This window comes from Chelonia mydas, chromosome 20 (genome assembly GCF_015237465.2).
Source record: "Chelonia mydas isolate rCheMyd1 chromosome 20, rCheMyd1.pri.v2, whole genome shotgun sequence".
NCBI lineage: Eukaryota > Metazoa > Chordata > Testudines > Cheloniidae > Chelonia > Chelonia mydas.
This window is the reverse complement of record NC_051260.2, coordinates 13,206,843-13,228,487: the sequence shown is the minus strand read 5'-3', so window position 1 is coordinate 13,228,487 and position 21,645 is coordinate 13,206,843. Positions and strand designations below refer to the sequence as shown.

General features: G+C 51.7%; 1 protein-coding gene across 1 annotated transcript; it reads left to right on the top strand.

Annotated features, from left to right (window-relative positions):
* The first annotated feature begins 4,512 nt into the window (after positions 1-4,512).
* LOC102937534 (cAMP-dependent protein kinase catalytic subunit alpha-like) lies at positions 4,513-21,439 on the top strand. The gene is made up of 10 exons (XM_043532541.1): positions 4,513-4,622; positions 8,751-8,812; positions 10,581-10,709; positions 10,889-10,987; positions 17,255-17,337; positions 18,078-18,204; positions 18,447-18,542; positions 18,659-18,781; positions 20,013-20,177; positions 20,937-21,439. The coding sequence occupies exons 1-10, from the start codon at positions 4,580-4,582 to the stop codon at positions 21,060-21,062; spliced, it is 1,053 nt and encodes a 350-aa protein (XP_043388476.1). The 5' UTR covers positions 4,513-4,579; the 3' UTR covers positions 21,063-21,439.
* Positions 21,440-21,645: the final 206 nt, after the last annotated feature.

Here is a 21,645-nt window from a genome sequence, read left to right as displayed (position 1 = left end):
CAATGGAATTGTTCTGACCTGAACAGCTTGAGCACCCCGGGTTCCATGGAAGGGGGTTTAGGCTCCAGCTCTGGAGGAAGGGCACTGATGGCCTGCTCCAGTCCTTTCCATGGAGAGTGGCTTCCAATCAACCCCCTTTTAGGCCTTATAGTGATGGGGGGAGCTGCAGCACAGGTCCCAGGTGGGAGGGGCTGTCTCAAGACCCACCCCTGGGGTGCTGAGCGTGCAGCAGCTGGTGGAGACCTTCCCGCCCAGCTGCTCAGCTGATCTGCTCTTGTTGACTGGTCAATGTCAAGGCTTCCGTTCACCCAGACGCAGCTCAAATAAGCCGGTCGTGTTGCAGGCGGGAGCAGCACTGTCCTCAGCTGCCCCAGCTGGCTGTATTGACAAAGACCAGATGAGTCAGGAAGATCAGACTCTCAGCCCTCCAATCCGGGAGTCCTGAGTCCTAGTAGCCCCGCTCAAACCCACTGCAATGTGAAAGGTGTTTGACGGGTGTCAGTCCAATTCCCAGAGGGATGGGCCTCCCCATCACAAAACCATCTCCCTCCCATCTGGGAACTGTGGGGAGACCCCAGCCCACCCCCAATCCCATGCCTGTAAGGCCTAAAAGGGGCTTGAATGGGAGCCCAGAAGATAATCTGCCCCTCACCAGCCTCTCTCACCAGAAGGGAAAGGTGCAGCGAACATGGCCCTTCCTCTTATGCAGTGAATGGGGGCTGGGAGTTAGGATGATTCTGTGACGGGGCGGTCTCTCCCTCTGGGAATTGGACTGAGACCTGCCAAATTAATTTCACATTGGATGGGGTTTGAACTGCTGCCCTAGAGATGCTGTAGATCACCCCCACCCCTTCTTCTTCTCCTGAGATGAGGGAGCTGCCGGGCCAGGTTCCAGGGGATTCCACCCTCCTGTCCTGCCGCATGGGCCCATGAGTCGAGATCCCCGGGGAGCACCGGTCGCCCAGTGGCTAGCTGCAGTGGCTGATGGAGCAGCCGAGAGCAGATGTGGAGCAGGGAGCCGACGCCTTTAAGGGCTTCATGTGAACCTGACAGTGTGCCCAGCCCTGGCTCTCCCTCCCCCTTTGAGGCTGCTCCCATGGGACGCTTTCTGAAACAATATCTAGCGCGCTCCTCACCGGGGCAGGCTGAGCCCTGAGCCTGGGAAGCGACAGGAGCGAAGCCGACTGCTTCCCACCCTGCTACTGTCCAGACATTTCTCCCCCGGAGATCCCACTTCCCCCCCTCAAAGGGTCCTAGAGGTCCAGTTGGAAGCCATGCATCCATGGGGGAGCCTTGGGTGGCATAGATAAGGAAGGCAACCTGAATCAGAATCCCGCCTGCCAGGAGCCAAGGTCTGCATCACTGGGGGCGGCAGCATGGAGCTCAGACCCAGCCACCTTTTTAGGTTTGAGGAAGGCTCAGATTTTGACTTCCAGTTCTGGATCTAGCTCTTCCTGTGGGTGCACTTGTTCGGCCGGCTGGTCCATCACCTCCTCCGCACCTTTGGGGGGCTGATACAGTCGCCCCTTTGTCCATTGCACCCACGGTGAGCAGCATAGGCGTGCGCAGCACATTTCATTAGGGTGTGCCCCCAGGGAATTTTAATTTTTTTTTTAAGGCGAACATTTATTGAATAGCCAATCCTAAAGGACATTATTTTTATTCATCAAACAAACTAAAGAAACTAAAACTTAACAATGTTTTTTAAATTAACAACTAAACTTTACTTAAAAAATACAAACTTGAAAAATGAGAAACAAAATACCAAATTTTTGCTGTAGTGATAACCAGGCATATACAAAGATAAAGATCATGAAAATTGACTGTATCTTTAACCAGGTAATAAGCTAACCCAAATTGACCAAAACAGATTAAGGTTTCTTCATCTTCCTGTCCTAGAGAATGAGACGTTGCTCACCAGGTGTTATGGACTTAAATTCCTCAATCACATTGTAAAAAGAAAAGGAGTACTTGTGGCACCTTAGAGACTAACCAGTTTATTTGAGCATGAGCTTTCGTGAGCTACAGCTCACTTCATCGGATGCATAGCATATCGTGGAAACTGCAGAAGACATTATATACACACAGAGACCATGAAACAAAACTTCCTCCCACCCCACTCTCCTGCTGGTAACAGCTTATCTAAAGTGATCATCAAGTAGGGCCATTTCCAGCACAAATCCAGGTTTTCTCACCCTTCCCCCCCCCCCCCTCCACACACACACATACAAACTCACTCTCCTGCTGGTAATAGCCCATCCCTCTTTGAAACCTCTCTTTATAATGCGCATGATAATCAAGGTGGGTCATTTCCAGCACTAATCCAGGTTTTCTCACCCCCCCCCCACACCCCCCTCCAAAAACCACACACACAAACTCACTCTCCTGTGTGTGCGGTTTTTGGAGAGGGTGTGGGGGGGGGGTGAGAAAACCTGGATTAGTGCTGGAAATGACCCACCTTGATTATCATGCGCATTATAAAGAGAGGTTTCAAAGAGGGATGGGCTATTACCAGCAGGAGAGTGAGTTTGTATGTGTGTGTGTGGAGGGGGGGGGGGAAGGGTGAGAAAACCTGGATTTGTGCTGGAAATGGCCCTACTTGATGATCACTTTAGATAAGCTGTTACCAGCAGGAGAGTGGGGTGGGAGGAAGTTTTGTTTCATGGTCTCTGTGTGTATATAATGTCTTCTGCAGTTTCCACGATATGCTATGCATCCGATGAAGTGAGCTGTAGCTCACGAAAGCTCATGCTCAAATAAACTGGTTAGTCTCTAAGGTGCCACAAGTACTCCTTTTCTTTTTACGAATACAGACTAACACAGCTGTTACTCTGAAACCAATCACATTGTAATTAACTGACGAAGCCAATTCTTGTTCAATGTACAAAATCATGAGTGAGTTGAGGTGCTGTTGGGACATTGTACTTCTTAGTTTGTTTTTTACATGTATTAGTTTTGAAAAGGCTCTTTCACATGAACAGCTTGTAACAGGTAAGACTGCAAAGTATTGAATAGATTTGTAAAAGGCCTGGAAGACCAATCCGATTCCTTTAGCCAATCAAGCCACTCTCTGGTGGTGTTCGTAGTGCTACCTTTAGGAACAGATCTGTCATAACCCCGAAGCAATCCGACTTCAGCTTCCAGCTCATCCAAGGACACTTTAAATTTGTTGGCAATTATTCTCACATCGTCCCTGCCAATGTCTAAGCTCAGTAATTTTCCCACTGCAGTCACAATTTTACAAGTCTCATGTTCAAATCGCTGGTCAATGGCGGTAATCATTGAGTCTAGGAGTGGGTAGAATGAAGTTATTCTCTCCTGCTCCTCTTTTGTATCAAAGTGATGCTGGAACTCAAACGTGACATCAATACGAGTAGACGTTTTTCTCTTCTTAACTGGAGGAATCGATATATCATTCTCTACACACATTTGCACACTGTCATTGAAAATAGATTGAAAATATTCTGGGCCACTTCTCATCGCAGCCGAAGAGTTACACAAGCTTTTCACCCCTGTCATTGCAGTAAGTAAGTTGAGATCTGGAGCCTGAAGAGCCTTACTCACTTTTACCACCATCTGGAGAATAGGGTGCATCATGTGAAGGGCAAAGATGAACTTGAATGAATTTAGTTCATGGATAAGGCCCCTGGCTTTTATTTTAGCGTCACAAAGGCGAGTTGTTTCAATAATCTCTTTTAAAGCTTGTAAAATGATGGAGTACTTTTGTTTTACAGCAGCCACTGCTTCTGCTCTGCATGCCCATTTGTGTTTGACAGGGACTTCAAAGTCTTCAACTGGGATCCTGCTTCCTGTGAAATCTTCTCCATTACTGAATATCGCACAGGACTGCCCTCCATGAAGGCATAAAGAGTCTGAATAACACGAAAAAAATCAAAGACAGTTCTGTTTTGTTTACTTGCAATGCATGCATCTTCTAGGACAAGGTTCAAACAATGCGCATAGCAGTGTACATAGAGTATTTCACTGCTTCTTTCTTTACATTTCATTTGAACTCCCACAGTACATTCAGACATAGTAGATGTGCCATCAAAACAGACAGACATCACTGATGACAAGTCAATTTTAAGAATGCCAAGGATGTCATTTAACTGGTCAAAGATAGACTGAGCATCAACTGTTAATAGTCTCTGAACAGCCATAAAATGTTCAACTGGGCTATGTTTTTCATTGTCCAAATACTGCACCACAATGGACATCTGTTCATGGTGTCCACAGTCAGTAGTGTTGTCTGCAATTACTGAGACCATTTTCCCATTTAGTGAAGACACAATCTTTTGTTGGCATGAAGGTGAAGCAAGAGGTTGGAAACTGCTACCTACAAGCTGGTGTGCTTTTGGTTTCTGTAATGACAAATGTTGGGCCTAAAACTTGTCATGTCTCTTTAAGAGCAGTCTGCCCTCTGAATAGGAGACTCAGGTCTCTTCCAGATAACTCTGATCTCTCCTAATTACAGGTTCCTAGAGCCCTGGTGCTTGGCTTTGAATCAGGCGCTGATTTCCATTCTGCAGAGAATGGCTTTGTTAACCGGATCTGTGGTCCTAAGTGGTCCGACCTTCTCATGCATTTTCCTTTCTGTGTACCAGGGTTGATCCCCGTCCCAGGTATTCGAATAATACCTCATGCTGCTGCATCAGATACAAGAGAACTGGATGCATTGTGATAAGCAAGAGTGCGGTTTAGCAGTCAGAGTAAGGAATGGGAGTTGGGATTCCTGGCTCTGGGATGGAGAGTGGGATCTAGTGGTTAGAGCAGGGGGCCTGAGACTCAGAACTCCTGGGTTCTGTTCTTGAGAGTCAGGACTCTTGGTGCTCTTCTCAATTTTTCCACTTCCTGTGCAACAGTGGGCAAGGTCACAGCTCCCTGCCTCAGTTTCCTTGCCCATAAAAAAGGAAATAATACCTACCTCCTTGAAGGTCTAAGGAGGTTAAGGTTTTGCTAAGTTCTTTGAAAGGTGGTACAAAAGATTAGCGGTGTGAAAACGTCTCCATTAGCCGATATCCACTGGTGTTTTTCCTTGCACAGGTCAGTTTGTTAGTCTATTCTGTAATTAGACACAGTCAATTAGTTTCATATGCCAGATTCGTGCCATCTGACAAAACTGACATGAATAGAAATGTATTCATGGGTCTTTAAATGGGCTCTCTCAGCTGAAAGGCCACTGAGCTGGAAAGGAACGTTATTAAAATGAGAGGATTCTAAAAATCCAGTTTGCCATTTACTATTTACGAGTTACCGTCAATGGCATGCAGGCTCCTAAAGCCTATAAGCCCTTTGGAAAATGTTACCCTGTTCCCGCTATTGCTTTTGCTCATATACTAGGGAGCTGGGCATCCGTATAAAACCCTGAGATAGGTAAGTCTGTCTGCTTAGCAAAGGAGATCTCAATGGTATCAATTTCACTCCTGCTGAAAGTAGATTTCACTCTAGGGCTCTCTCAGCTGCAAGAGGGGTGAGGGACCCTTCGTCTGTTTCAAGTGGGACTTAGTTTAAAAATAATTGGAATATTTCAGGATTTGTTTTTAGACAGCATTGGGGGGTGGGGGTTAACCAAAACTTACATTTTTGGAGGCCAAATTTGAATTGGCTGCTCGTTAAATGGTTTTTTAATTACAGTAGCCCCCAGAGATATTGATTGCAACCAAGGACTCCTTGTGCCTGGGTTCTGTACTTTCACCAGGGGGAGAGCTGTGTGTGCAGTGGAGGTGTTGGTTTTGGTAGGGTCTCTTTTTATATGTCTGTGCTGTGCTGTGTTTAGCACATAGCACTAGGAGGAAGAGGTGGGGAAGTTTGAGATGATCCTTAGATCCTGTGGCAGTCAGTTCCACCCTCTTGGATGGGCTCCCAAAGAAGCTCTGTCTCTCTCACAGACGAGCTTCACCTGGGTGGTAGAAAGTGCCGTGGGACTGGAGGAGTGGGGCTGTCAGCCACAATCCCCATCCCAGAGCTTTCGGCTCTAGGGTCCCTGGCCTAGGCCCAGGGCCTTGAAGAGAAAGAACGAGACTCTAAGATGAGACAGGCCCAAAAAGGGAACAAATTACTGATGTTGGGCCAAGTAAATTAGAGGCTGGTGGTGCAGAGAAGATTCCTCCATCACTGTCTGGGGCTGTCTCCAGTTTATGTAACTAATTAGCAGAGCCTCACAAGTCTTCCTAGACCTCCAGAAGAAGGCAGAATGGCTGATCTCCCCTCCCAAGGCATTGATCTGGTGTGGATGATGCCAGGGAAGAACAGTGGGGGGAAGGGTGTCGCAGGTCAGGGCAACTGCACCTGTATTTGCCCCTCATGGTCCAGCCAGGGAAACCACTTAGGCTTCTGGCTCCCAGTCATCACCTCTCTTGGGCAGAGACCTGCGTCTCTCTCCTTCCTGCCCGGGGGATTTCCAGGCTGCACAGCTCCCTGCCTACACTGTGAGTTCCCCAGCAAGCCAGACTGCCTCAGCCGGCCTGCTTTTCCCTCCTTCCTCAGAGGCTACAAACAGGCCAGTCTCCACGGGTATAAGGTACCACACAGCTGTTAGCAAGCACATTGATTCTTATGGTAAAAGCATTGCAGGGAAAACCTCTTAAAAACCAGCAAAGAACCAGCACGCCTGCTAATAAGCTTTCCAAAGATCACCCCGCTTCCAGCCAGGTAACTCACAGGCAGTGGGTTTCTCCTCGGGGAGCGGCTTCCAGTGGCTGAGGTTTTGCACAACCAGAGGCGTTACGTTTGCATACCCCTCCCCTTAGAGATTTCCTGGGAAATGTACTTAACTTTAAAAGGCCCCATAGTTTCAGATGATCCCTCAAAGCCCATAACCCTTCCCTGGGTTTCCATCGGCGATGTCACATACAGTCCCACAATAACACATAACCGCCTGCCTTTGTAATACAATGAACTCCTAAGCTACTTAAATTTAGTTCTGTAAGGTACGGCCAAGATAGTGCAGGAAATTGTCTTCTCTGTCCCGTGTCCATGCAAGGATCCCTCTTCCCCGCCCCCTTGGGGCTGGGATCGATGGTGGGAGACAGTGGCTGGTGAACCAAGCCTGTTTCTATAAATAATCCAGAGAGAGTAGGAGACAAAGTGAAAGTAGGTCAGACAGACTGAGCGTCTGGGGGAAGCAGATGTGAATTCAATCCCGCTCTGTAGGGCTCCACGGGAGATGGGCTGTGGGGACTAGAGGGTGAAGGGAGGATGGGCGGGGGTAGTTAGCCAGCAAATAGCTGATCCCTGGAACCTTTTCAGGGTTGCCCTGCCCTGTCCTGTGGGATCAGGGGAATCCCCGTAATCTTGGTCTCCTTCCCTCCAGCAGTGAATCAGTCACATCTGTAGGATGTTGTCCTGCTTCGCTGGTGCATTTCAGGCCCTCGCCTGGCCTATTTCTCAGCCCTTTCTTTAGGGCAGGGATGACAGGACTAGAGCGCGGTGATGCCGGGTTTCCACAGAAGTGTTGCTATTTAGCGATTAAAGTGGGGGGCTCCTGGGGTTCTGTCCCCAGCTCTGGGAAGGGAGTGGGTTGTAGTGGAGAGAGTGGGGCGGCAGGGAGTTGACTCCTGGGTTGTGCATCTGTGAGCCCCAAGAACTGCAGCACCCAGATCTGGATCTAGGCTTTTAGCTTGTCCCCTCCCTGGTGTCTCAGCACCAGTGATCCCCGGTGGAGGCAATTAACTTTATGCACCTCCGGTGTGGGGGAGACTTGCCTGTGATGGTGGGGGCAGGGGTGAGCTCTGGGTTCAAAGCCAGTCCCCTGCTGCTGCTCTGTGCTTGGCCTCGCTGCTGCAGCCATTCAAATCCGTGGGCATCTCTTGCACTGTTAAGAGCTGCGGGACTTGTCCCTGTTGGGAGAAGCAGGAAGCAGCGAAGATAAAAGGGGCTCTCGGTACCAAATATCCCTCCAGATGCTGCAGATTGCTCCAACCCCCATCCCGCTTCCTCCCTCCCATGGTTCTGGGATCTGGCAGCAAGGACAGGGAGCCCGGCTGGCGAAGGAAGGTTCACCTGGCTGGATGCCAGAGAGCGGGACACTTGGCTGGTCCCAGGCTGCTGCTGTGGCTGTGGCAGGTTGTTTTAACCCCTTTGTGGGCAAAGCCCAACTGGGGTTTGCGACTTTCACGGCTGTGTGTTTGTGTGTGTGTGTGTGTGTGTGTGTGTGTGTGGAGCACCCCCTTGTGGGCTGTTGGTGTCATTGATCTGTGATGCCTGCATGATTGAGAGAAGGCTACACACAGGCCTCTGCCCTTTGAGCTAAGGGGAATCTCCTTCCCCTTCACCCCCCTTTGCTGGCAGCAGTAGTAGATCCCATATCCTCGCATTAGGGCAATGTGATCCACGCATCTTAACGTCATTTGACTGGAGGGTTGTACGAGTGTCTCCTTGTGGGGTGCAGGTTCTGTGTCGAGGGGCATGGACCAGGCATCCCAAGTGGCATGTTCAGTGGGGGGATAGAGGCACAAGTGCATTAGCCCTCCCTGACGGGGTTGTTCGGTCTGTCTAGGGGCAGGCACGGGGGTGGCGGTATTGCGGGAGCGCACCTGCATGGACCTCTCTCTCGCCAATCCTCAGCTGAGCTGCCCTTTGTAGCCAATCAGGCACCGCCATCCTGCTGATACGCTTAAAATCCCCGGCCCTGTTGTGACTGCGTGCCTCTTCGCTGAGCCGGCGTGGGGCTGAAAGGGGAGCTCTGTCCACCAGGCTGGGTGCCCCCCCTCCTGACTCCTCACGCTGCTCCCTCTCTCTTTCCCTTACAGTGAAGGAGTTCCTAGCCAAAGCCAAAGAAGACTTCCTTGAGAAATGGGAGAGCCCCTCTCAGGTACTGTGCCCCCAACCCAGATCACCCCCCACTGCCGCCTAATCAAGGCCTTTGCAGCCCCAGGCTGATTACTCGGCAGTCACCCCCTGGATCTCTTTCCACCTTGCCACACAGCCTCCGCTGAGGGTCTGGGGTTATTTTTGCTCCTGGGGGGCAGGGCTGAGTGGACCATGTTGCTCTTCTGCCCCCCTTTCCCCCCCCAATCTGCCCTCTGTTAACTGAAGGGCCAAGAACTCTGTAGGTTGAACTCCTCTCTGCTGTGGGAGGGGGACACTAACCATGTGGGACTCCTCCTGATCCAGCCTGTCTCCCCCTCCCCCATCCTCCTTCCGAGGCTCCAGCGCAGTTGTCCTGCCCAGCTCAGCCCCAGATTGGCTCCCAGGGGGGCTGTGCTAACAGGGACCCTGTTCAAAGGGCCTCCATTTGCTGCCTGCGCTTGAGCGCAGTGCCCCAGTGCCCTGGGTCTGTCCCCTCTGGAAATCCCGCCTGGGGTGGTTGTGGGTAATTCCTGAGGCAGAGCTGCTGGTCCCTCTGCAGCACTGTCACTTTGCTAGTCCTCCCGCACACCCTGTGTCATTAACGTCATGGCACAGATGGGGAAACTGAGGCCCAGAGGGGAAAGGGACTTGGGAGACAGGCCCGTCCTTGCTTACAGACAGCCCCCCAACCTGAAGCAAATACTCACCAGCAACCACACACCACACACCAGAACCACTAACCCAGGAACCTATCCTGCAACAAAGCCCGTTACCAACTGTGTCCACAGATCTGTTCAGGGGACACCATCATAGGGCCTAATCACATCAGCCACACTATCAGAGGCTCGTTCACCTGCACATCTACCAATGTGATATATGCCATCATGTGCCAGCAATACCCCTCTGCCATGTACATTGGTCAAACTGGACAGTCTCTACGTAAAAGAATAAATGGACACAAATCAGACGTCAAGAATCGTAACGTTCAAAAACCAATCGGAGAACACTTCAGTCTCTTTGGTCACTCGATTACAGACCTAAAAGTGGCAATTCTTCAACAAAAAAACTTCAAAAACAGACTCCAACTAGAAACAGTTGAATTGGAATTAATTTGCAAACTGGACACAATTAACTTAGGCTTCAATAAAGACTGGGAGTGGATGGGTCATTACACAAAGTAAAACTATTTCCCCATGTTTATTTCCCCCACTCCCCCCCCCACTGTTCCTCACACATTCTTGTCAACTGCTGGAAATGGCCCACCTTGATTATCACTACAAAAGGTTCCCCCCTCCCCCTGTTCTCCTGCTGGAAATAGCTCACCTTATTTGATCACTCTCGTTACAGTGTGTATGGTGACACCCATTGTTTCATGTTCTCTGTGTATATAAAATCCCCCCACTGTATTTTCCACTGCATGCATCCAATGAAGTGGGCTGTAGCCCACGAAAGCTTATGCTCAAATAAATTTGTTAGTCTCTAAGGTGCCACAAGTCCTCCTTTTCTGTCTTCATATCAATGTTCTCAAGAACAACCCCAGTGCAGGGCTAGGGGGTGCTGTGCTGCAGGGAGTGGTGGGCTCAGTAGGGAACGCTCTCCCATCACAGTCAGTGCTGACCCCGGAAGGGCTGCTTTTCTGGTGAGCTATAAAAACCGAAGCTCTGACCCCCTCATGGTCAGTAAAGACCCCGCCGGTCTTGCTGTGCAAATCCCACTGTCACGAGCAGGTTCCTTCCTGATGCCCCCAGGACCAGTCTGGCTCCATATCAGGTTTGTTTTCCCCCTTCCAGAACACAGCCAGTTTGGATCAGTTTGATCGAATCAAGACCCTGGGCACGGGCTCATTTGGGAGGGTGATGCTGGTGAAACACAAAGAGACCGGGAATCACTATGCCATGAAGATCCTGGATAAACAGAAGGTAAGACGCTGGGGGCTGCCGTAGAGATCTGGCCTGGGGCCGTGGACTCCCCAGTGCAGGGGAGGAATTTGGGGCTGAACCCTGCTTGGGGACGCTGGATAGGGGACTGCGTGGGAGGCATAGGGGGTGCTGCGCCAGCAGAGGAAGATCTGATGTTGCTACTTCCTTTTCTCTCCCAGGTAGTGAAGTTGAAACAAATTGAGCACACCCTCAATGAGAAACAGATCCTCCAAGCCAGCAACTTTCCATTCCTCGTCAAGCTAGAGTATTCTTTCAAAGTAGGTATCCTTCGCTTGCCAGCCCGGCCCTGGGCTCTGTCTGCCCCCAACTCCCACAATCCCCTTGATTTGTTTCCTATTTAAAACCAAAGTTGTGCTGAAGGGGTCGAAGGGCACAGTCTGCATCTCTTGTATCCTGAGAACAAACCTTCCTGGCGTGACAAGTTTGGAGCTAAGAAAAATCAGTTTGGATCATTCCTCTTTTTCACTCTCTTCTGTTCTGCTTTTGACTCCAGGTTTTGAACAGTGATGCTTCCCCCTGCAACCTGGTCAGTTTTGCTTTCGTTCCTAGTCAGTTTCAGTTTCCGGCTCCCATGCGCTGGCCCTAGGGCATGAGGTCTGGCTTGCAGGGGAGTCTCAGAGGAAGTCCTAACTTAACTTCATGCAAAATTGGCTTTGTGGAGACTTTGAAACCATCACGTGGGATCGTTTCCTCCTGATGGAGTTTCTGTGAAAGCTAAAATTCAGGCCCTAGCGATGGGGCTTGGAACCTCTTCCCTGAACCTGGATCTTGGGGCCTGTGAGCTACACCCTGTGTGTAGGGGGGAGAGCAAAGGTAGTTGTGCCTTAGAGCTGTGGCTGGCCTGATTAAAGAGGGGCTGTCTCTGAAGGGAGATCTGTCTCCTGTCTGTCAGCCTGAGGCTAGTGGGTTGTAGCGAGGAAGAGTCGTCAGCTCAAAGGAGGCTGCAGGATAAATTGCAGCCCCTGCGGGAGCCTGGAGGCTGGGGTGATGGGTATGTTAGCAGCAGGCAGTGCTGGCAGAGTCGTTTTCTTGGGGCCCCTCATCATTCTAGGGTTAAATAGCTTTGATCTCTGGCCCCTTCTCTGTGGAAGCTGCTACAATGGAAATGTCACTCCTGCTCAGTTCTGTGTAGCTCTTGGGTGACACAGTAGCACTGGGGCCAGTGGCTGCTGTCACACAGGCTGGCTCGCTGAGCCAATCGATTCTCCTATGACAGCGTAAAATAAATATCTGAATCCGAGGGTGTAAATGTGGGAGAACTTTGTTGAAATCAATGCGACCGCTCTGGATTTACCCCTCTGAGGTAGGAGTCTGTCCTGGTACGTGCTGACTGGGCCCCATCAAGGTACCACTAGGGTTTTGGGGCCTGTTTAGTTGGTAGAGGGTCTGGAAGGCCCATGTCATGCAGACCAGAACTGCCTGAGCAGGGAGACCAAGGATGGGCTACGCTGCCAAGGCTGAGCTCCCTTCGTTCCCTTAGAGACAGCAGGGTTCAGGCATTGTTCACCGTACACTCTTGGGCACCCACCTTTACCCTGGTCCTGGGGCTCAAGGGGTAACCCTCTTAATGTAAAAATTCCACATAATTCCACAGTATGCATCCAATGAAGTGAGCTGTAGCTCACGAAAGCTCATGCTCAAATAAATTGGTTAGTCTCTAAGGTGCCACAAGTACTCCTTTTCTTTTTGCGAATACAGACTAACACGGCTGTTACTCTGAAACCTCTTAATTTAAGCACCCACCCTTACCCTTCCGTGGGCTCAGGGCGTCTCCTCACACTCTGCGGGTTTGCAGGGTCTTTTCCCAGTGAAAGAGCCTTACACAGAAATATCCTTAACCTCTGTTTATTAACAGTTACTGTCACGGACTCACAGGTCGTGCTCACTCTTGGCCCCGTGCAGTCCCTGGGGGGAACCCCTTCAGTGCGACAGCCCTTCTCCAGCCCTTCTCGGGGGTCCAGTCTCTCTCGGGGTTAAGCCCCTCCTTCTCCTGGAACCGCACCTCTCTGAGCCTTAGCACACCTGTCTCTCACCGGGGGCCCCCTCAGGGAGTCCACTGGCTCTGGACCCCCGGGGCCTCCACTCCCAGAGGGAATAATGCAACCCTGTTCTCTAGACTGGAGCGCCTCTCAGCCGGCATAAAACAGGAGGGTTTATTGAGCATCTGAACAGAGCATAGGAAACTCTCAGGGCCCTCGGGCCTGCCCTCCCCCAGCACAGCACATCCAAGTCTCGCCTGCATCCAGGTGAGCTCTGCCTGTTCTCTCTCTCCAGTCCCGAGGCCCCCTGCTTCCCAGCTGGGCACCTGATATCACTTCCTCCAAGCCCCGCCTCTGTCCATTGTCTTCTCTCCTGGTAAACAGGGTCCACTGGGCCTCCTCTCCTCTGAGCCGTCCTTTGGCCCCCTCTGGCTGGAACTGCCTGGTCAGGTGACCCGGGTCCTCTCTTCACAGCCCATTGTCTTCCCTCTGGCCAGAACCAGCTGTGACTCCTGAGCTGGGCCTTCTGGTCACCAGGTCACCAGTCGCTGGGGTATCCATTCTCCAGGCCATTGGCCGGGGTCCCAAGTTCCGTCCCCGGTCCTCTGTAACAACAAACAACAAAGCCTGGGAATCAAGCAGGGAGAACTGGAAGTCCTGGCACAGTCAAGGAATTATGATGTGATTGGAATAACAGAGACTTGGTGGGATAACTCACATGACTGGAGTACTGTCATGGATGGATATAAACTGTTCAGGAAGGACAGGCAGGGCAGAAAAGGTGGGGGAGTTGCATTGTATGTAAGGGAGCAGTATGACTGCTCAGAGCTCAAGTATGAAACTGCAGAAAAACCTGAGAGTCTCTGGATTAAGTTTAGAAGTGTGAGCAACAAAGGTGATGTCCTGGTGGGAGTCTGCTATAGACCACCGGACCAGGGGATGAGGTGGACGAGGCTTTCTTCTGGCAACTCACGGAAGTTACTGGATCGCAGGCCCTGGTTCTCATAGGAGACTTCAATCACCTTGATATCTGCTGGGTGAGCAATACAGCGGTGCACAGACAATCCAGGAAGTTTTTGGAAAGTGTAGGGGACAATTTCCTGGTGCAAGTGCTGGAGGAACCCACTAGGGGCAAAACTCTTCTTGACCGGCTGCTCACAAACCGGGAAGAATTAATAGGGGAAGCAAAAGTGGATGGGAACCTGGGAGGCAGTGACCAGGTGATGGTCGAGTTCAGGATCCTGACACAGGGAAGAAAGGAGAGCAGCAGAATACGGACCCTGGACTTCAGAAAAGCAGACTTTGACTCCCTCAGGGAACTGATGGGCAGGATCCCCTGGGAGAATAACATGAGGGGGAAAGGAGTCCAGGAGAGCTAGCTGTATTTTAAAGAATCCTTATTGAGGTTACAGGGACAAACCATCCCGATGTGTAGAAAGAATAGTAAATATGGCAGGTGACCAGCTTGGCTTAATAGTGAAATCCTTGCTGATCTTAAAGATAAAAAAGAAGCTTACAAGAAGTGGAAGATTGGACAAATGACGGGGGAGGAGTAAAAAAATATTGCTCGGGCATGCAGGAGTGAAATCAGGAAGGCCAAATCACACCTGGAGTTGCAGCTAGCAAGAGATGTAAAGAGTACCAAGAAGGGTTTCTTCAGGTTTATTAGCAACAAGAAGAAAGTCAAGGAAAGTGTGGGCCCCTTACTGAATGAGGGAGACAACCTAGTGACAGAGGATGTGGAAAAAGCTAATGTACTCAATGCTTTTTTTGCCTCTGTCTTCACGAACAAGGTCAGCTCCCAGACTACTGCACTGGGCAGCACAGCATGGGGAGGAGGTGACCAGCCCTCTGTGAAGAAAGAAGTGGTTCGGGACTATTTAGAAAAGCTGGACGTGCACAAGTCCATGGGGCCGGATGCGTTGCATCTGAGAGTGCTAAAGGAGTTGGTGGATGTGATTGCAGAGGCATTGGCCATTATCTTTGAAAACTCATGGCGATCGGGGGAGGTCCCAGATGACTGGAAAAAGGCTAATGTAGTGCCCATCTTTAAAAAAGGGAAGAAGGAGGATCCTGGGAACTACAGGCCAGTCAGCCTCACCTCAGTCCCTGGAAAAATCATGGAGCAGGTCCTCAAGGAATCAATTCTGAAGCACTTAGAGGAGGGGAAAGTGATCAGAAACAGTTAGCAGGGATTCACCAAAGGCAAGTCATGCCTGACTAATCTAATTGCCTTCTATGAGAAGATAACTGGCTCTGTGGATGAGGGGAAAGCAGTGGACGTGTTGTTCCTTGACTTTAGCAAAGCTTTTGACACGGTCTCCCACAGTATTCTTGCCAGCAAGTTAAAGAAGTATGGGCTGGATGAATGGACTATAAGGTGGATAGAAAGCTGGCTAGATCCTCGGGCTCAATGGGTAGTGATCAATGGCTCCATGTCTAGTTGGCAGCTGGTATTAAGTGGAGTGCCCCAAGGGTCGGTCCTGGGGCCAGTTTTGTTCAATATCTTTATAAATGATCTGGAGGATGGTGTGGATTGCACTCTCAGCAAGTTTGCAGATGACACTAAACTGGGAGGAGAGGTAGATACGCTGGAGGGTAGGGACAGGATACAGAGGGACCTAGACAAATTAGAGGATTGGGCCAAAAAAATCTAAAGAGGTTCAACAAGGACAAGTGCAGAGTCCTGCACTTAGGACGGAAGAATCCCATGCACTGCTACAGACTAGGGACCGAATGGCCAGGCAGCAGTTCTGCAGAAAAGGACCTAGGGGTTACAGTGGACGAGAAGCTGGATATGAGTCAGCAGTGTGCCCTTGTTGCCAAGAAGGCCAATGGCATTTTGGGATGTATAAGTAGGGGCATTGCCAGCAGATCGAGGGACATGATCGTTCCCGTCTGTTCGACGTTGGTGAGGCCTCATCTAGAGTACGGTGTCCAGTTTTGGGCCCCACACTACAAGAAGGATGTCGATAAATTGGAGAGAGTCCAGCGAAGGGCAACAAAAATGATTAGGGGGCTGGAACACATGACTTATGAGGAGAGGCTGAGGGAACTGGGATTGTTTAGTCTGCGGAAGAGAAGAACGAGGGGGGATTTGATAGCTGCTTTCAACTACCTGAAAGGGGGTTCCAAAGAGGATGGATCTAGACTGTTCTCAGTGGTAGCAGATGACAGAACAAGGAGTAATGGTCTCAAGTTGCAGTGGGGGAGGTTTAGGTTGGATATTAGGAAAAACTTTTTCACTAGGAGGGTGGTGAAACACTGGAATGCGTTACCTAGGGAGGTGGTGGAATCTCCTTCCTTAGAAGTTTTTAAGGTCAGGCTTGACAAAACCCTGGCTGGGATGATTTAGTTGGGGACTGGTCCTGCTTTGAGCAGGGGGTTGGACTAGATGACCTCCTGAGGTCCCTTCCAACCCTGATATTCTATGATTCTATGAAACTCCCTCTCCCATCACCTCGTTCAACCAGTAACACCCAGGGAAACTGAGTCCCACCCCCTCTGCATGCAAACCATTGAAAAAAACAAGGAAAAACCAAGAGAACCCCTCCCCCCACTTCATCACCGTTGCCAGAATAGAATACACGTGCTACTCATACAATGCCCATCACTCCCAATAAGGCGGATGACCTCTCCTTGCTGGCCAGTCAGGATCAGGTCATCCTGGGACTCCAGCTTCTGCACGGTGTGCTTGGCAGGGTGTTGAGGTCTGGTAGCGCTGATCTTGGGCTGTGTCCTGGAGCTGGTTCCCAAGAACTTCCTTTTGGACCCCAGTTTATAGAGTGAAACTTGAGTCCTGCTTAGCTCTGGACCCTCTTTCCAGGGCTAGCTGGAAACTGACACTGGGCTTGAGGGCAGAGGCAGTGGTCTCCGCGTGCGCGGGTGCTTAGTGCGCATGTTCTCATCACTGAGCCGGGTCAGGTCTCACGAGCGGAATGGTTTTGTTGGGCTCAGCGAAGTTACTTTGGAGGCTGCTCTTTGACTTTGCAGCCGTGAGAGAGGATGGAGCCAGCCTGGTCAATTTCACACTCTGCTTTTGACAAGTTTCACTTCCTGCTTCTGCTCTTTTGGGGTGTCCGACCTGGCGGCACGTTGGGTTTCCCCTTTGATCATAGACGTCGCAGCTGGGAAATCCATCTTGTCCCCGCCCATCCCTGCCCCTAAACCAGAGGAGGGGGAGGGGTTGAATTTTCTAGGGCTCTAGTACGAAATCCTCCAAACAAATACACCTTGCGCCCTCTCATTAGTGAGTCTGTTCCCCAGCCGCATCTGTGCAGCAACTCCCACTGCAGGTGTGTGCCTGGGACCTTTGGCACCACGGCGCAGCCCCTCTGGCCCTTGAGCCAAAGGAGTAACAGCAGCAGCTGGTGGCAGTAGTAGGCTGTTGTCGCCCAGACAGCAGGTGCACTGCATTGTGTGCTATGGGGAAGCCAGGCCAGTGCATCAGGCTCCCTTGAGGCATGTGGGGTTAGTGCCCTGAAAAGGATGGGGCTCCATCCCTTGCACTCTGTTTCCTTCTAGGATAACTCCATTTCCTTCTAGGATAACTCCAATCTGTACATGGTGATGGAATACATCCCGGGCGGGGAGATGTTCTCCCACCTACGGCGGATCGGGAGGTTCAGGTGAGTGTTGCCACGGGAGCCGATGTTGGGGACAGTGTCGCTAATGGTTAAAGCTGGGTGGCGTTTAGACTCCTCGGTTGTATCCCTGGCTCAGGGAGGACAGTGGGATCTAGCAATTAGAGCAGAGGGACTGGGAGTCGGGACTCCTGCGTCCTATTCCTGCCTCTGCCATTCACTCCTTGTGGGAAGGGGGGAGAATCACTCTGTGCCTCAGTTTCCACAGCTGTAAATTTGGGATTTAGTTCAGTAGAGAACTAGACCTTTTATCCACTAGCAGCATCTGCAGCGACACTGGCTTTGATCCTCCTACTGCAGGGTGTGACCTGATCCCCAGCTGGGCTGGTCAGGAAGGGATTCCCCATGGGGAGAGCTGCTGAGGTCTTCTGCCAGCATTAGCCATAGTCAGTGGCAGAGATGCCAGGCTAGATGAAAGGAGCTGGGGGTCCATGGGTGTCTGTATTGAGGCTAGGGGCGAGATGCTGGTCTGGGAGGGGCTTGCCCTGGGTTGCCAGGCTGGATGGAGTCAGGGGTCTAGCAATGGTTGGTGGGATGTGTGTGCTAGGGCTAGTGGTCTGGCTTGGGCAGATGGGGCCACCGGGCCAATAAGGGTTGGGGCATCTTGCCTGGGGATCTATAAGGAAGGTGAAGGTGGGGGCGGCAGGGGGCCGAGGGTGCTGGGCTGGCTGAGAGGGGGCAGATCTGGCCCGGGATGCCCACATTCTTCTCCCACCTCATTGCAGTGAACCTCACACCCAGTTCTACGCTGGTCAGATTGTCCTGACCTTCGAGTATCTGCACTCGCTGGATCTCATCTACCGAGACCTGAAGCCAGAGAATCTCCTGATAGACCAGCAGGGCTACATCAAGGTGACGCTGCCGCCCCTCTCCCACTCCTTCCCATCCCCATCCCAGCGCTGGCTCCTTGCTCCCTGGAGTGATCTCCTGCCTGTCCAAGTCTCTCTCTGCTGCCATCCCCTTCCCAAAGCCAAGACACCCCCAGAAACATAACACGGATAGAATACATCAGTCATCTGCTTCCTCCTTTTCCCTCCTGCTGTCACAGCCCCTGGGCTGATCCAGCTTCTCCCCTCTCTGTGTTTTGGCTCCAGGTGGTGGATTTTGGTTTTGCCAAGCGGGTGAAAGGCCAAACCTGGACTCTGTGTGGGACCCCGGAATACCTGGCCCCCGAGATCATCCTCAGCAAGGTACGCTGGGGAGGGCCTGTCTGCTGCCTGATCTCTAGCTGATCCCTGGCCACCAGGTGGTTCCTCCCGGTCCCCAAATATTTGGTGAGTGACCCTGGCCTGCTTTCCCTGGGCAGGGTTATAACAAGGCTGTGGACTGGTGGGCTCTGGGCATCCTCATCTGTGAGATGGCAGTTGCTTACCCTCCATTCTTCGCAGACCAGCCCATTCAGATCTACGAGAAGATCGTCTCTGGCAAGGTATTTGGGCTGTGGGAGGGGACACTTGTGTGATTTTCTGTGGGGGCGGGTATTTCGCCAGCAAAAGGGGGGTTCCAAGTCTCAGCAACCGATCAGAGAGATGCTCACATGCTGCCCCCCACACACGCTAATTCCCTCACATGCTCCCCCAATCCCCAAGACATGGGCATCCTCCCTGTCATGTATCCCATTCCCCTGCACCCCAACACATAGACCCTCCCTTGCCACATACCCCTGTTCTCCAGCACATGGACATCCTCCCCATTGTGTCCCCCACACATGGACCCTCCCTCGCCACGTACCCCTACTTCCCCAACACATGGACTCCATCCCCCACCCCATCACCATTGGGCTCCCTGTAACTCTCATGGGGACTCCTGGAACAGGTGCCTTTGGTTTTCTTATACACTGTTGTGAATTGCAAAACTCTCCTCAACCCTGCTGTGTTGCAAGACTAAACATTCCTTAAAGACATCCGTCATCTCCAGGCAGTGGTAGAGCACTCATCACCTTAGTAACCAAGAGCCCATAATATTCCTCTGCCCACCCCAGCGCCTTCTCGCCAAGGATCTCCAAGCACTCGTTTCGGACACAGTCAGCTTTAAACCTAGTGGAGTTTTAAAAAAACAAAGTTGTGTGGCCTAGTGGAACTCAACAGGCCTGGGTTCTGTTCCCGGTTCTCCTACCAGCCTGCTGAGTGACCTTGGGCAAGTCACGTCTCCCTGTGCCTCAGTTTCCCCTTATGTAAAATGAGGATAGTGATGTGGCAGCCCTGCTTTGAGATCTGTAGGGAAAAATGCTCAATAAGAGCTGGGGGGATGCTGCTAATGAACCATTTCAGCTCCTGTGTCAGTCCCCAGTAGCCTGAGGACTAACTTCTTGTCCACTCATTATCCTGGAGTGTTTTTAAAGGGCTTGTTCTTTATTATTAGGTGTATTACAATAGTGCCTACAAGCCCCAGTCATGGGTCAGGACCCCCCTGTGCTATGGGTCTCTACATTACTAGGTGTATTACGGTAGTGCCTAGGTGCCGAGGTGTAGCCCAGGACCCCCCTGAGCTATGGGGCTGTACATTATTAGGTGTATTACGGTCCTATCTCAACCCCCAGGCATGGCCCAGGACCCCCCTGTGGTAAGGGCTGTACATTACTAGGTGTATCTATGAATCTAGCCACGAGGGCAGGGCAGGGCAGGTAAAAGCCAGACCTCTGTGTCTCCTCCCCACCCCAGGTCCGGTTCCCTTCTCACTTCAGCTCGGACCTGAAGGACCTGCTCCGGAACCTGCTGCAGGTGGACCTCACCAAACGCTTTGGCAACCTCAAGAACGGGGTCAACGACATCAAGAACCACAAGTGGTTTGCTACCACCGACTGGATCGCCGTCTACCAGAGGAAGGTAGGAGGATGGCGGCAGGCAGAGGAGGGCCTGGGTAACTCCCACCTGGTGCAGCCTCCGTCAGCAGGAATTGAACCTGGGATCATCAGTGCCCAGGCCTCTAGGAGCGCATTGGTTACTGGGACTCTGTAGCAGGGTGTTGTGGCTGGGTCTAACCACTAGGGGGAGATATGCTCACCCAGCATTGGTTTAAAGTCGGGAGCCCTCAGTCACCTGTTTGTAACATGGTGGCAAAAGCAAGGTCCTGTCCCCACCCCCTGAGGATAACAGCCTCCTTCTGCTGCTGCCAGCTAATGGCGTTATTCCTCCATGTCTGGTCGGAGAGGGCTGTGCTGAAGGTTCTGATTAAAACCCTTCTGATGATGCAAGTGGGGGCTCTTATGGGGATCCAAGGGGTTCATGACCTCCTGCCCTTCCCTGATTGCAAAGTGAGAGGAGGGGGTTCTGGCTAGATAAAAGGGGGCTTGAGGAGGCACTGGTCCTGCATCCCTCACCTGGTTGCGAAGGTGCCCGATCCTGTATCCTTAAGAGTGATGGGGCCCCTGCTCATGGGCTCCTAAGTGGGGTCATAGGCTCCCCCTTCCATGATTGCAAAGTATGAGGGTTTCTGGCTGGATTGGGGGCAGGGGACTGATCCTTGCCTGCCTTTTTAGAAAGTTGGGACCTGATCGTGCCCCCCAGCAGACCCAGGAGTCGGGGGGGTATACAAATGTTGATCCCTCACCTCGTCCCCAACCTCCCCCTCCCCTCCCTTTGCAGGTGGAAGCTCCCTTTGTACCAAAGTGCAAAGGCCCTGGCGACACGAGTAACTTCGACGACTACGAGGAAGAGGAGATCCTTGTCTCGATCACTGAGAAGTGCGCCAAGGAGTTTGCTGAGTTCTAGGGCCAGTTCCCCGCCCCGGGAGGGTGCGCACGGAGCAGGTGGGGGCGGGGTTGGATTTGATCAGCAGAAAGACCAGCGTTCCTTGCCTATGTGTTTTATTTTTGTGGGAGGTGGGTAGAGATTTGCCTGGATCTGGTTTAGGGGGGAGCGCGAGACCCCTTATTCTAAACCTGTTCTAAGTAAATGACAGTAGAGAAGGGCAGGAGTCTAATTTCTCCCATGCGTACCCCTGATCCCCCCACTTGCACATGCTTCCCCCCCCCCGCCATCACAAGCCTGCAGCCCCCCTGAGCAGCTCTCATCATCCCCCCCTCACCTGGCGTTTAAACAGATTCCCCCACACACACTCACTCAGCTCCCACTGGTTACTTTCCACCCCCTCACACTGATCCGGTTACCCCCACCCCCACATGGCCTCTTACCCACAATCCTCCTGGGGCTCCATTCTGCACCTCCGATTTTACACTCTCAATTTACATTTTAAGATGACAAGGCGGGAGGAGAAACCAGAAAATGGAGGGAGGGGGCAAGGAACACAGGATCCCAACTAGGCCCTGATCCCCCCCCCCCCCGACTCTGAACT

Coding starts and splice junctions, on each gene's coding strand:
- LOC102937534 (XM_043532541.1), top strand. CDS start 4,580: ATGCATTTTCCTTTCTGTGTACCAGGGTTGATCCCCGTCCCAG. Junction 18,205..18,446: donor ACCAGCAGGGCTACATCAAG/GTGACGCTGCCG, acceptor TTTTGGCTCCAG/GTGGTGGATTTTGGTTTTGC. Junction 18,782..20,012: donor AGAAGATCGTCTCTGGCAAG/GTATTTGGGCTG, acceptor TCCCCACCCCAG/GTCCGGTTCCCTTCTCACTT.